Below are 14,433 nucleotides of genomic sequence, written 5' to 3'. Positions count from 1 at the left end.
AGTAGGGTATCCCCTGCAACATACCTTCTGATTTCCAGCTGTCGAGCTCTCATTTCGAGGGTCTGATAGATAAGCTTCCCGAACCTTTCATTCTAATGGGTCACCTGAATTCTCGTAACTAACCATCATTAACTCATACTCCTGGTGTGTATTCAAACTCCCTAGGATCCGCTCTACCACAGGAACTTTTTAACTTTTTCTTGCACCTCCGAAATCTGAACAAATTTTTCGGAGCGGGGGGGGGGTGCTTACGAATTTTACGATATTGTCTGCATTTCTGATCGATATTATAGGCCTTTAAAGCAATTATATGAAGGTATACTATTTATAAACGTTTTGCGTTTATAGCAAGTTCGCGGAACCCACCCCAAAAATTCGCTGCTGTATGTTTATCGTCCGTTACTGACCGTCGCGTAGATGGTGCTGCCAAATGGTTTGAGAGATTAGGCACGTCGCATGCAGCACATCGGGTGCTTTACTTCCGAGCGAATGTCACAGTACGCACTTGTCAGAGTGTGCGCGTGTAGACCTGGAGGAGCTGCGATTGGTCGGAGGACAGATCGCCAGAAATAGTTTTTTCAAGGATAGCTTAAAAGTGCCTTTTTATGAAATTTATTGCTAAGGTGAACTTCAGGAAATATCTCCAAGGACAGTGAAAGGGGCGGCTTTCTCGCATGAAACGAATTATTCACCGTTGAGATCAGCGCCCGGTTTATTCTTGAAGCGGTTTCTGAATGGCGGCTTGGTCAGCTCTATAGTTTTTCTGTGTCTGGGTTGCGCCAGTTCCTTCTAACAAGTTTTTCGTAACTCAAAAATTAATTGTGCTACCTTGTGCAGATGCGCAGTAAATTAAAACGAGACGCTGAAAATAAACTAGACGTCGTTGTTCCTGCGTATTTCTAGTGATACTAGAAGAAGACCAGATGATCATGACGGGGAATAAAAGCGCTAGCACAAACGCTGAACAAAATTGGCTTATTTTAAAACATTATTCTGTTAAACCTGCATGTAGTGAAGTTGACAAAAGTTCGGAATTTTGCATTACGTCGATGTTTTTGTTACATCCAGGTTTTCATTTTAAGCTCGCGAGAATGAAGCAGAAACGAAGCCAGAATGCTAGACATCAGTGGGCATGAACTCTATTTCACGGTGTTAAGCTGCGTGGGTTGCTCCGGCTGCTTTCGCACTAGCTTAGACACTACGTGGCACTCCGAAGTAGCAAGGTTATGTCGTACCCCCGTATTTGTGAACGTAACGCAAGTATAACTTGTGGTTTTGACACTTTTCCGTGCCTGAACGCGCTTCAAGAACCGAACGTGTGCTAAAAGAGCGCCTTTTCACGAACTTAATGCTCTTTTCCGCCGTCAGAATTATTCATAGTGTTCCAACTAGCTTGACTAGTGTACCGGGCGGAGGCATTCTATCTCGCCGGCGGAGACGGCATGTAGAATTGTCAGCCTGTTTTGGAAAGATAACACTTTGTTTTCTGGCTTTATAAACCATCATCGATGAACATATATCACAGATATCAGCGGAGGTACGGGACTACACGCCCACAGGCAGGCCTCGCCCCACAAAACTTCACCCTCGAACAGACCCCGCACTCCCCCGTTGAAACCCACGGTAGTTTTCAAATCTGACGAAACGAAAGTGGTTACTTTTTTTACATGGTGTGGTGTCACGCTACAGAAGCATAACCAGATGTGGATGCTTTAGGTTAGCCGCTCCGTTGATCATCATCATCATGACGAATTTCGTTTTTAGAGAATTTTAGACATTTTCGTAGCTTCCGGTTCCCAGTGCTAGTATTCGCTATATTAGTACATTTCTCCGGCCTATTTTTCAGTAACTGTGCAAAAAGCAATGACTTATTAGCTTAGTGACTTCGCTACATCCAGGTTAACCGCCGCAACTCCTTCGTTACAGAGAGGTCGCAAACACATGCGTTTCGATGGAGCTGGAAATTGGGAATCTAAATACTTCGTTGAATCCAGGAATTCGTTGCATAGAGGTTTGTTACATCCAGGTTTAACTGTAACAGGTAGACATTTAAAATTACAGCAGACTCAACTTCAGAACACTCTCGCCCTCGTTTATTTTGAGCCCAGGTGGTTCGAACCATAAAAATATTTTTTGGTAATTTGCTTACTTTTGAAGTAATGTAGGTGATTGCAAAAACTCTGTTCAAATTAGAGGTGAATCGGGACTTTGATAGAGAATACTAATTGGTCCTCTTAGAATGTGCACCCCAGGGGCTCTGAAAGGCTTCTTTTAACGCCAGACATAATATTGACACCTTCCAAGTGAACAATTCTTGAGCCCAATTGTGCAACCTCGCGCAAATTCTGTCAGAAAAAATGCGAAAAAAAATTTATGGACGCTTGCACTCACGCGAAAGTTTTGAATGGCGGAGCTGTTGTAGTTGAGCGTTGCCGACAGAGATTTAAGTGTCAGTATCATTGTTCATTTGAATAGCTGCGCTGCTGGTAATCTTCAACATATACACCGAAGAGGACGTCGTCCGCTTCTCGGCGAGTGGTGGATGCAAAGTTATCAGCATAGTAGACTTCCACCATCTCTTCTTTATCGACTTGGGAACATGGTGGCGGGATCTGCAAGTCGTCTCGGGAAGGATTGACACACTCGTAGCCATATCTCCACTTATTAATAATGGCTTCTAGACAATTCCGTGGTGCGGTGACCTTTTCCAAGCAGGGTGTCCTTTCATCTTTAGCCTTCGCGCAAGAGTTGTGTTTACATGCGGGGTAGCGCTGGACGACAGTGGTGGCCTTATTTTGCTAAAGCCAGTGCTGGAGCCGGGGACTCGGCGGCCGCCGCGAGGGAGGCGCTCACGAGCGCTCCCCATTTTCTCGCTCCTCTGGGTTATTTGCCAGTTTGTCGGTTGCTGGTAGCACTGGGCTTGACGAGGATGCTCGGCGGTCTCTGCTAGGCACGGGCCTAGGAGCGCTCGTCATTTTCTTTGTATTTTGTTCGGCAACGGCGATCTTATTGCCACTGACAACAGCTGCGCTGTTAACACGCACAACAGCTTAAGTGCACCCTAACCTTCAGACGGACCAATAGCATATTTAGGAGGTTGCGGGCGAAGCCAGGAACCGATTGTCGTAAGTGTGGCGAAGAGTGAAGTAGAGAGCCTAGTCGAATACACCCAATTAACCTTTGCGCCCATACGGACAGACCTCTACAATACGATCACCAAGTCCGTATAGGTGCTACCGGTTTTGCCGTTATATAACTCACCTCTGTTATATAACACAGTGCCGTTATATACCACAGAAATGGTGTGCCGGGTTTCTGTTACAATTGCGGTATTTTGATTCGCACCGAGCAGGATTTTTTTCCGCCGAATCTAGCTTAAACAGTTTTTCCCAAGGAAGCGCCGAATGGTATAATAATTCCTCTGCTATGCTCGAATGGTTGAAATCCATCCTCAGGTGCAAGTCAAGATCGGGAGTGGCTAAAATAGTGTATATCTCCGCCGAAGCGACGTACTGAGGTATCAACGCCCGCGTGTTTCAAAGGAGATTCCCCCCATTTGTTGCATCCTCTGCTTTTTGACATGTGGTCGCTCGTCGCTTTCGTAGTTTATAAGCAGATTATGTCTAAAAAATAGAGAAACGAGTCGTGTCACGCTAAAATAATCGCATTAATTCACCCTGTGGGCCGCTTAGATGAACAGCCCGATCCCGTGATCAGGCGATGAGGGAATTTTTGTTGTTCTTAAGTTTTATATCAGTCAATATACAGACGGATGGTTTATGCGTGGCGTCGCAGAATTACTAAACGGCATCTACAATACTAGACCTATTGTGTTCACTGCGGGAGTTTTATTACAGTCAGTAAACATGTCCTCAGGGTTCTAACAGCAATAAGACGCAGTTGCCTTTTACAGCTTCATAATATTCAATAATTTAGAAATAGTGAGCCTTGATTAAGTGTTTCATTACAATGGAGACTTTATTTAAACTGAATTTTGGTCAAACAAGTGCATACCGTTGAGCTCGCCCTTTTTTACTTAAGAGTTCATTTTCTCTCGTTCTGGTAAAAATGTTTTTTTACGGCCCCAGAAATGGCACGCACCGACTCTCCTTGCTACTTTATTTCTCCATCGCCGCTTCTCCAAAAGAATTAAAGCAGTTCGACTCAACGTGATATATAGGAGGTTCAGAGCATATATTCACCAGAGAGGGTGTGGGATCCGTTATCCGCTCATTGCTTCCTCCGCTCACGCTCTCCCCTCGCAGTCTCACTCCTCTGTTGATGATATAAACAGAGGTTTGTAATACGGAATTCACATTTCCCGCCTTCGCAGTACAAGCGCACTCTCTGCCTGAAACAGCACGAGCGGGAGCTCTCTTCTTGTTGTGCTTACTTTCATCTCGCCCGTCCCTGAGACCTAATGCGGAGTTTTAAATGCGCGTCTTCTGTAGCCACTTTTTTAATCTTAGAATCGTAAAAACCAAACCAACGATCGTCACTAAGTCAATGATTACGGGGGCGGCCGGTTAATTACGCGAATTTTGCCTCAAATGTACGTGCAGTTTTCTTTGCATTAAATAATACGAAGATGTATGACCAGGGCCAGTGGTTCAAAAGTTCCGAATGGTTATGACTGTAAATAATAAAGCAGTTCCAGTCAACGTGAAAGCTTTCGGAAGGCTCAGCAGGGAGATATCTGCCATTGCCGTTGTGGCACTGTTATCCGCTCATTGCAATCACCGCTCAAGCCCTTCCCCTCACTGTCTCACCCCTCGAATAACCATATGAACAGACACTTGTCGAACGGAATTAAAATTTCTCTCCTTGGCAGTGCTAGCTCACCCTCTTCCTGAAACAGCGCCATGAGGACATGTGTTATTTTTGTGCGTGCTTTGATCTCCCACGTGCAGGGGCCTTACGGCGTAGTTTTGAACGCGTGTCTTCCGCGGGCACTCTTTTCGCTTAATATCAGAGAAATCAACTAAACGAGCGTTCCTGACTAAATGAAAGCGGGGGCGGCCGGTGAATTACACAGGTTTTGCTTTAAATGCAACCGCGGTTTCCTTTGCGCTAAATAATGGGCCGATGTATGACAAGTGCCTGCGGTTCAGGAGTTTCGAATGGTTTTGGCTATATAAAGTGATTGCTTACGCCGCAACACTGTGGGGTTCTGTTCGGGTTCGTTACGTCGCTACGCCAGGTGGTTGCGGCGGTGGCTAGACAGCGTGACAGCGTACAAGGTACGAGGACAAAGCGGGCCCCTAAAGTGCTCTGCACTTAATAAACCGCTCTTTTTAGGAGTGAGGCACCTTGTGGGCTTGAGCTGTCGGCCTCCCTTTGTCGTCGTCTCCTGTACTCACAGAGCTAAAAATCGGGATACTCTTTTTCCAACGCCTCGCGATAGAACTTAACGCCTACTAAAAGAAGACTGTGCACTGATAAAAACGGCTTACAATACCCTAAAACGATTTAAAAATTTGTGAAACGCTCCATGTCTCCTTTAGCAATCATCAAGCACAAGCAGAAGCTGTTTGTAGACAGGTTACAGCTTTTGTTACACTTAAGTATCCACCGGCTTTCGATGCTAGGCCTCATCAGGTGGGGTGGTCGGTGGAGCCAAGAAAAGGCATACTAACCTGGTGGCACGCTTTGGTTGATCATCGAGGACGCGGCCCTAATGCGAGCTGTGGGCACTGTACTTCGCTCGCTTAGATGCCTTCCCGGAGATGGGGCGTACACATCAATAAATCCGATTTCAAGCAAGAGAGGGCGCCACAGATTAAGCGAGTTCGCGTTTGCTTCTCCAACCGGCGCTTTCCCTGCGCCCAATCAGTGCTTGCCGCGTGGAAAGAAAGAAACAATTTTTGAATACATTTATAATAACACTGCATGCCTTGCTCCTCCCTAGGTTTCACGTTAGCGGAGATGGCCCGTTTTTTCGAACCATCTCTTTTCAGATTCGTTACTTCGCTTCGCTGCCTGATCGCGGCGGTGGCTGGAGAGCGCGACGGCGAACGAGCCACAACGACCAGGGGGCCTCCTGAAATTCTGTGCACTTGGAAGCTGCCGACGCGCGTCTAACGGATATATTGACGAAACACTGACCACCAATGCTGGATTGCTGCGAAAAGAATGCGACTTTTAGCTTTGAATCAAGGCTGTAGTTGTTATTTTGAAGCGCCTATATAAGCTTAAGAGAAACATTGCGCATGCGCTCAGTGTAGGTATTTACTCGTTTATTTATTCATTTCAAGTGCTCACCAACAAAGCACGCCCTTCTCGGGGGTGCTATGGATACATAAATGTAAGGCATACATAGGCAACAAAGGAAAATAAGAATAGCCACCAATAAAAGAGTACATTTAAACAAAATCGGACAGTGATCACAGAAGGCGGAACATTTTCTGAATAACAAGAGCTCGGAAGTCGTCGGTGGTCGTCTTACGTCTCTACTTCCCCCACGCTCTTTCTTCCCTTACCAATCACTTACCCATTGATTCCCACTGGGTCTCAAACCCACCAGTGATCACGCCCGTAACATTTCCGACTGAATCATTTAATACGCAGGTACGCCATACTTTCGCGTAAAATTGTTCCCGAATTAACAAAGAGGCCAGAGAAAGACCATCGTTTTTGTAATTACAACTGCTAAATTCTAGCGTCATGCTACTCACTTAAGCTGGTTTTATATCAGGCCACGTCACAGCTTATATCTCCTTTGTTTAAACATGGGTTGCCTGTTAGTGCTTGTTTTGATTATTTCTTTTCTACATGCTAAAGCTGTGTTTTTGGTTTTCAAAGGACCTTGACAACTTTTTTAAAGCAGTCTCTGTTGGCAGTTCTGAATAAAAAACTAAAGAAGTTCCAGTTAGAGTGAAAGCGGCCGCGATGGCAGGTCAGTGATGAATCCCCAAGAGGGGCTGTGGTGCCGTTATCCGCTGTCGGATCTCGGCTATCACGGCTGCTTAGCTGCTTGTGAAAATAACAGTGCTTATCTACACAGCGGCGCCCTACATAACTTCGAGAAATTTCACCCGCGTTTCTTTGCGGGTGGAAAACAATTCTGCCTAGCAGGAAAGCGAAGGAATGAAACAGGGGTCAACGTACCCAGGCTTTGTTGTCTGGACAAGGAACCTAGTGAGGAATACGGCGCAAAACTCCGGGGAGCTGTCGGCTCACTTGAAAAATGAATGTTAGATGTTTGTGGAAGCAACACTTCAACATACAGCGCCGAACTACAGAGGTTCACCTAAACAGTCGCAACATCTAAACATCGGTGCTAAATTTCGCATGGGGACGGCCATAATTGTACGCCTTTTCTCCGAGTAATTTCTTTCATCAGTTCTTCGGATTGTTCGCGTAAACAATCGTGGTGTTCGATGTTTTACTTCTGCCTTGTGCGAAGAGCCGATCAACACGTTTCCAACATCAACTTTAAAATAGCGCTATGTTTTCCCAAAACTCCGTTTTACAACGTTACTGAAAGAACTTGCTTGATCTTCCCTTCTTGACCTGTAGTATTTGTGGGTATTCAGGCTTTATGTAATTCTTTAGAAGAGTCCAGATAAAGCTGTTGGCATCACCTTGACCATTTATTGCTTTGCGTGACGTTTGTTCTCTGTTCTCTGTTCTCTGCAGTGAATTATGTTCCCCCCGAAGAATACGTCGCGCCATTCAGAAAATCTAATTTTTTTTTTTTTCGAGAATGCTACAATAGAAATTTTGCTTCAAGGTTCAAGCTACGGGGTCCCCATATCGAAGCTTTGTTGTCTAGGGGAAGAACAAAGTCGGAAATGCTGCGAAAAAATCGGGTGCCCTCTCTGCTCGATTCGTAGGATGACTGCTTAGCTGCTTGTGGAAGTAACCCTGCTTAATTATAGAGTGGCGAACAACGGCAGTTGAAGAAATTTTCACCATCGTTTCGTCGTGGCTTGCAAACCGGTCTGCTTAGCAAGGGAAGAGAAAAAATGAAACCAGGGTCAACATAAGCAAGTTTTGTTGTCTGGGTGGGAACCGAGACTTTAATGCGCCGTTATACTGGTCACCACTTCACGCAATTCAAACACGACAGCAAGATTTTGTCGAGGAGAGGTCCAACACCAGGTGTGCGTAATTACGACGTACTGGTGCATAGATTCGAGGGCCTGTAAAATTATGCACAACTGTTTTCTACAGAGGAGGAGGCCTGCAACACCATGGCAGAAGACATAACCGCTACGGCTACCGAACGGTTTAGGCCTAACGCCATCCCGCACTTCAGCCGAAGCTTCTCTGATTCATTTGTGACACAATAAATTGCATTTGACATAAGAGCGACGGAATTCCGACTTTTTAAATAAGGCAACCTACTTTAAAGCTGGGAAGCGATGCATAGTTAAGCGACACCATTCCCCGTTCTCCATACCTGACTGCGAAGTCTACTAGCCGTCCGAGTTTACAGGCAGGTGGAAATTGTTTATCGCGTTGTGCGCCAAGGAGCAGTTCTCATAACTTTGCATACGAAGCTTTATTGGCTGACTCGTTTCTCCGTCAGTGATGTTGGTACCTACATTCACTAAAACTTCGTCCTCACGCTCCTCCTCCCTCCTCAACCCTATAGGATGGCCAGATAACAGGCGCTTCTTCCAGAGTAGGGAAATGCATCTTAGACGAACCGCGTGACCCGTTTTTAACCACATAACATAAAAAAATTGTGATCCAAAATTGAAATTAAGTCACAATAAACGCTTCACAGCGTCCCTAATAAAAGCAGACAAGGCAATTGACTGGAAAAACAAACTACCATTTTTAAAGAAAATGGAACAATTAGCAAATAAAACTAAAGCCGTTCCACTCAACATGAAAGCTGGCGGTGGCGCGAAGCAGTGATTCGCCATAATGGAATACCGCCGATATCCGCTCACTGCTACCAGCAAAGGCAATTTAAATTTCTCGCCTCCGCAGTGCTCGCCCACCGCTGCGTGAAACGGCGCCAGCGAAGTTAAGTTCTTTTTGTGCTTGCTTTTACCCCGGAACGTGCCGCCATTGCACTGCCATTTGTTTTCGCTTGCTATTATAAAAGCCAACCCAAGGAGCGTTCTGAACTAAACTAACGCGGGTGCTGCCGGTTAGTTGCATATTATTTTGCCTCAAATATACCTGCAGTTTTCTTTGCACTAAACAACGGGGAGATGTATGACAAGCGCCAGCGGTTCAAGAGTTTCGAGCGGCTATGGCTATTTAAAGGGACACTGAAGTGATACGTAAACATTGCGGTATTACTATCGCAAACTGTAGCCCGCAGTCCCAAGGCTATGTTGCCACCACTGTGGGTGCGTTTACGCTATTTTATTTAGTAGAAAAATTAATGCGAAAATGCTGTCCTCCGTCCGCCGGCCGCCGACGGGTCGTCTTAATTCATTCGCTCAGTTGAAAAGAAGCCAGGACACGTTTTTCAATGGAAGAATGTGCCTTTCTTTGCTTGGTTAGTTTGTACACAGTATCTACCTCCAAGTCAAGGTCGCTTCACTCAAGCGCTGCACAAGCGCACATGCGGCGCTTTGATGACTGGTAGGCCAGTAGGAAAATATAAGGAATCTTGAAGGCGGGATAAGAGTTAGCGAAGTCAATATAGGCACTAAGAAAATATAATCAACTGATATTTTCACCCTACAGCGTCAAACTAGGGTGCGGGAAACACTTGTTTGCGCTGGGCGAACAAGCACAGCGGCCAGCAGCATGACTACGCATCTGCGAACGGTTTTCCGTCTAGGAAATGCAATTGCTAGACGTGAGATATTGTTGAAACTTGGGGAGGCTTACTGCACGAGCGCAAAACAACAAATTGTCACCTAAGCTGCTTGGAATTGTAAAACTAAATAAAAGGGTAAACTGGATATACATTATATACCTTATATTTCCAAGGTCGGCCGTTCGTGCCCGTGGCCCAGTGCCAAAACCCCTTAGTTTTCTCAATATTGTCGCGTACAGCAAATACGCGTTGGGGGTGTTGGTGAGCTTTACTAAAACGCTAATAGAAGAAGCAGCGGAGAAGAACGCTCTTGACCGCGAAGCACTCGAGCTGCCAGAGCAAAACACTGATGATGATGCGTTCCCGGTAGCGCTCGTTCGTCGTCGTCGTCGCCTCGGCTGGGATGTCACAAATTAAAAGTTCATTCAGATGCTTGTGGGTACGTGACAGTTTACCTCCCCTCCAAAGGAAGCATCGTCCCGATGCTAAGGCAGAAAGGAGCGGAACTTCATTTGCGACCCGTCACGTCCTCGCGAAGAATGGTTTCATGCGGACTATGTGGACGACCTCGGGCCGACAACGACGGCGCATTGTAGAAACGCTGTCCACCGGAGTAACTGCATACGTGACGTCGCTTAGTTGCTGTAGTACTCTGTAGGGCCCGAAGTAGCGCTTCATGAGCTTCTCGCATAGGCCTCTTCGTCTGATAGGGCTCCATACCCACACGTTGTCACCAGGCTGGAAAGCGGCGTGCCTGTGGCGAGCATTGTAAGTAGTAGCATCATGCAGCTGTTGTTGCCTGATTCGATGTCTTGCGAGCTGACGCGCCTCTTCCGCGCGCTGGGCGAACTCCTGCGCAGTCGTGTCGTCACCCCCACCGTCGTGAGGGAGCATGGCATCTAACATTGTGGTTGCCTCCCGACCGTACACAAGAGCGAATGGCGTCATGCGCGTGGTTTCTTGCCTGGCGGTATTGTAGGCAAAAGTCACGTATGGTAGAACTTGGTCCCAACTCTTGTGTTGCTCGTCGACGTACATGCTCAGCATGTCTGCAAGTGTTTTGTTTAACCTTTCTGTCAGTCCGTTTGTCTGCGGATGGTAAGCTGTCGATTTTCGGTGGGAAGTACCTGTGAGGTTCATGACGGCGCGCACCAAATCTGCGTTGAATGCGGTACCCCTGTCTGTAATCACAATTTCGGGAGCTCCATGGCGCAAAACAATGTTTTCGATGAAAAAGTGGGCCACGTCGAGAGCTGTGCAACGCTGGAGGGCTTTCGTTTCGGCGTATCGTGTAAGGTAGTCGGTGGCGACAAGTATCCACTTGTTGCCGGCATGAGACGTAGGAAAGGGGCCTAAGAAGTCCATGCCGATTTGTTGAAACGGGGTTTCCGGTATTTGGACAGGTTGAAGTAAACCGGCTGGGCGTCCCGGCGGTGTTTTACGACGCTGACAGTCACGGCAGGTACGGATGTATTGCTTCACTGTCGAAGGAAGCTTGGGCCAGTAGTAGCTCTGTTTAATTCGGGACATCGTACGTGCATAACCTAAGTGACCAGCGGTTGGGTCGTCGTGGCAGGCCTGTAGTATTTCTTGTCTAAGGCTCGCGGAAATAACGAGAAGGAAGTCTCTTCCATTCGGGGCGAAGTTTCGCTTGTAGAGGATGTTGTTTCTTAAAGAAAACGACTGGAGTCCACGTATGAACAGCCTTGGCTTGTGCGCAGTTCGTCCTTCCAGAAAATCTAGAAGTGGCTGCAACTCAACGTCTTCCCTTTGCTGATCGGACAGAGTTGTGGCGTCGATGGCACCAAGAAACGCCACGTCGTCATCATCTTCCGGTACAGGGCAGTCGACTGGAGCTCGAGACAGGCAGTCGGCGTCAGAATGTTGTTTCCCTGACTTAAAGACAACCGTCATATCAAATTCCTGAAGTCGAAGGCTCCAGCGGGCGAGGCGACCCGTAGGGTTTTTCAAACTGGCCAACCAACAAAGGGAGTGGTGGTCGCTAACAACTCGAAATGGGCGACCGTAGAGGTACGGCCGGAATTTCAAGACCGCCCACACAACAGCCAGGCATTCCTTCTCTGTAGCTGAATAGTTAGACTCCGCGCGGGACAGTGTTCGGCTTGCGTAAGCGACAACTCTCTCCACGCCGTCTTGCCACTGAAGCAGCACTGCCCCAAGGCCAACATTGCTGGCGTCTGTATGGATTGTGGTGGCCGCATCTTCATCGAAATGGGCGAGCACAGGCGGCACTTGTAAGCGACGCCGCAGGTTCTCAAAAGCAGCCTGCTGCTCAGTGGTCCAAACGAAGGCGACGTCATTGCGGGTGAGGTTTGTTAGCGGAGCCGCGATGTGGGAAAAGTTTGGGATGAAGCGCCTGTAATAGGAGCATAGGCCTAAGAATCGCCGTACGGCCTTTTTGTCGGCAGGCGTCGGGAAGTTGGACACAGCGGATACTTTGTCAGGATCGGGCTTGATGCCGGCGTGGCTGACAACGTGGCCCAAGAAGCGTAGTTCTTGGTACCCGAAATGACACTTTTCCGCTTTAAGTGTGAGACCAGCCGCTCTCACGGCGCGAAGTACACAGGATAGTCTTTTCAAGTGCTCTGCAAAGGTTGACGAGAAGACGATAACGTCGTCAAGGTATACTAGACACGTCTGCCACTTGAGACCGGAAAGAACAGTGTCCATCATTCGTTGGAATGTTGCTGGTGCCGAACACAAGCCGAAAGGGAGCACTTTAAATTCATAAAGGTCTTCGCGAGGACCACGAAACTGCCGACAAAATCAGCGTTACCAATGGCGATTCTGGCGGTGCACTTCCCTATTGGACTCATTAAATGGCCTCCAGCAGATCGAATCTGAAGTCCACACCACGGCATCTTCACTTTTTTTAACCGATCGGCGAGGGTCTGACTAATTATAGAGTAGTCTGCACCGGTGTCAATAAGAGAAACCACTTCATGTCCATCTATACAAATTACGAGGTCGGCGCTTCCAGCTTCGGCGAAAGACATTCTTGTGGTATCCTTTTCCGTCGGAGACGTCGAGGGGTTTTGAAGGTCTTGCGTAATTAGGCTACGAGCAACCCTGCCTCCAGAGGTTGCTGCTTTTAGTTTCCCCGCCTAGGGCTTGGGGATCTGCCTCGCAGTATCCCGCCGAAGTTTCGACGGTTAGGGGAGACGTCGTTCGCTGGGGACGGTGAACGTGGTCGACGGTTCGGCGAAAGGTCTCGTCTCGCAGCAAGGTATTCCTCGATAGCAGGGGGTCTTTGTCCAAAGCAGGGGCGTGGAGCCGTGGGAGCGAATCCGGAAAGCCCAATTTCGCGGTACGGACAGCGGCGGTAGATATGGCCTGCTTCGCCACAGTGAAAACACAGCGGCCGGTTGTCATTTGTGCGCCAGACGTCGGACTTCCGTACCTGTCGTCCAGCTGAAGTTTCCATTCGAGGCCTGGGATGCGGGTTGGTGTGCACTCCCTGATGCCAGGAATCGGTCTGGGAAGCCCGTTGAGGTGCTGGAATAGGCGGTACAGGTGGGTGACGACGGACAACCGACACATAGCTTGGTTGGAGCTGCTGCGGCTGGCTCTCCGGAATGGCCAAGGCTTCCCGGATCTCCTGACGCACGATGTCGGCGACAGAAGCATGCGAAGGCTGTGAAGAGCCTATCCCGTGCAGCTGTAGTTCCTCTCTAACTATCGATCGCACGAGCTCACGCAGGGACCTGTCACTGGATGCCGTCGCTGCAGCAGTAGCGCTTGGAGAACCGCCGGTAACCCGGTCATATTGCCGGCATCTGTCCCGCAGGGCATGCTCGATGGCTGTGGCCTCCTTAATGAAATCCTTCACTGTGCTGGGTGGATTTCGTACGAGGCCGGCGAACAGTTGTTCCTTCACGCCATGCATTAGATGCCGTAGTTTCTTCGGCTCTGACATTTCAGGGTCGGCTCTACGGAAGAGGCGTGCCATGTCCTCTGCAAACATCGCCACCGTCTCGTTCGGTTTTTGGATGCGAGACTCCAAAAGGCGCTGAGCGTGGTCACGGCGGTCGCTGCTGGCGAATGACTCCAGCAGCTCCTGGCGAAATTCCTCCCAAGTAGATAACCTCGCTTCGCGGTTCTCGAACCACGTCCTTGCACCATGTTCTAGCGAGTAATACACCTCACGCAGCTTTTGACGAGCGTCCCACTGGTTGAACGATGCGACCCGCTCAAACTGCTCCAGCCAATCCTCGACGTCCTCAAACACCTCACCGTGAAAAATGGCCGGCGTACGTGGCTGTTGGAGAGTTACCTGGCAGGGAAGTGGTTGCGTCATTACTTGGGGTGCTGGCGCTTGACGTCTAGGTGCAGTGAAGTCAAGGTAACCGCACTCTGGAGACAGTCCGCGTTTGCGACGACTAGCCCGATGGACAGGTGTGTGGACAGGGTGAGGCCGTTCCGGGCTGGCCGAAGGGGTCCTCTGCATGGGGTAGTCGTACCCCGCAACCTCCACCAGTGTCGCGTACAGCAAATACGCGTTGGGGGTGTTGGTGAGCTTTACTAAAACGCTAATAGAAGAAGCAGCGGAGAAGAACGCTCTTGACCGCGAAGCACTCGAGCTGCCAGAGCAAAACACTGATGATGATGCGTTCCCGGTAGCGCTCGTTCGTCGTCGTCGTCGCCTCGGCTGGGATGTCACAAATTAAAAGTTCATTCAGATG

General features: G+C 48.4%; 1 protein-coding gene across 1 annotated transcript in view; it reads right to left on the bottom strand.

Moving 5' to 3' along the window:
• LOC144165819 (uncharacterized) overlaps positions 1 to 14,433 on the bottom strand; it is a 20,689-nt gene extending 6,256 nt beyond the window's left edge. Inside the window, exon 1 of the mRNA XM_077695598.1 lies at positions 13,152 to 14,433. Within this exon, the coding sequence (XP_077551724.1) occupies positions 13,152 to 14,198 (1,047 nt within the window). The 5' untranslated portion in view covers positions 14,199 to 14,433. The remainder of the gene's footprint in view (positions 1 to 13,151) is intronic.

The sequence above is a fragment of the Haemaphysalis longicornis genome, unplaced genomic scaffold (genome assembly GCF_048455015.1).
Source record: "Haemaphysalis longicornis isolate Haplotype H1 unplaced genomic scaffold, Haemaphysalis longicornis Haplotype H1 scaffold_15, whole genome shotgun sequence".
Taxonomy (NCBI): domain Eukaryota; kingdom Metazoa; phylum Arthropoda; class Arachnida; order Ixodida; family Ixodidae; genus Haemaphysalis; species Haemaphysalis longicornis.
The sequence above is the reverse complement of the archived record's forward strand: the minus strand, read 5'-3'. Positions and strand labels throughout refer to the sequence as shown.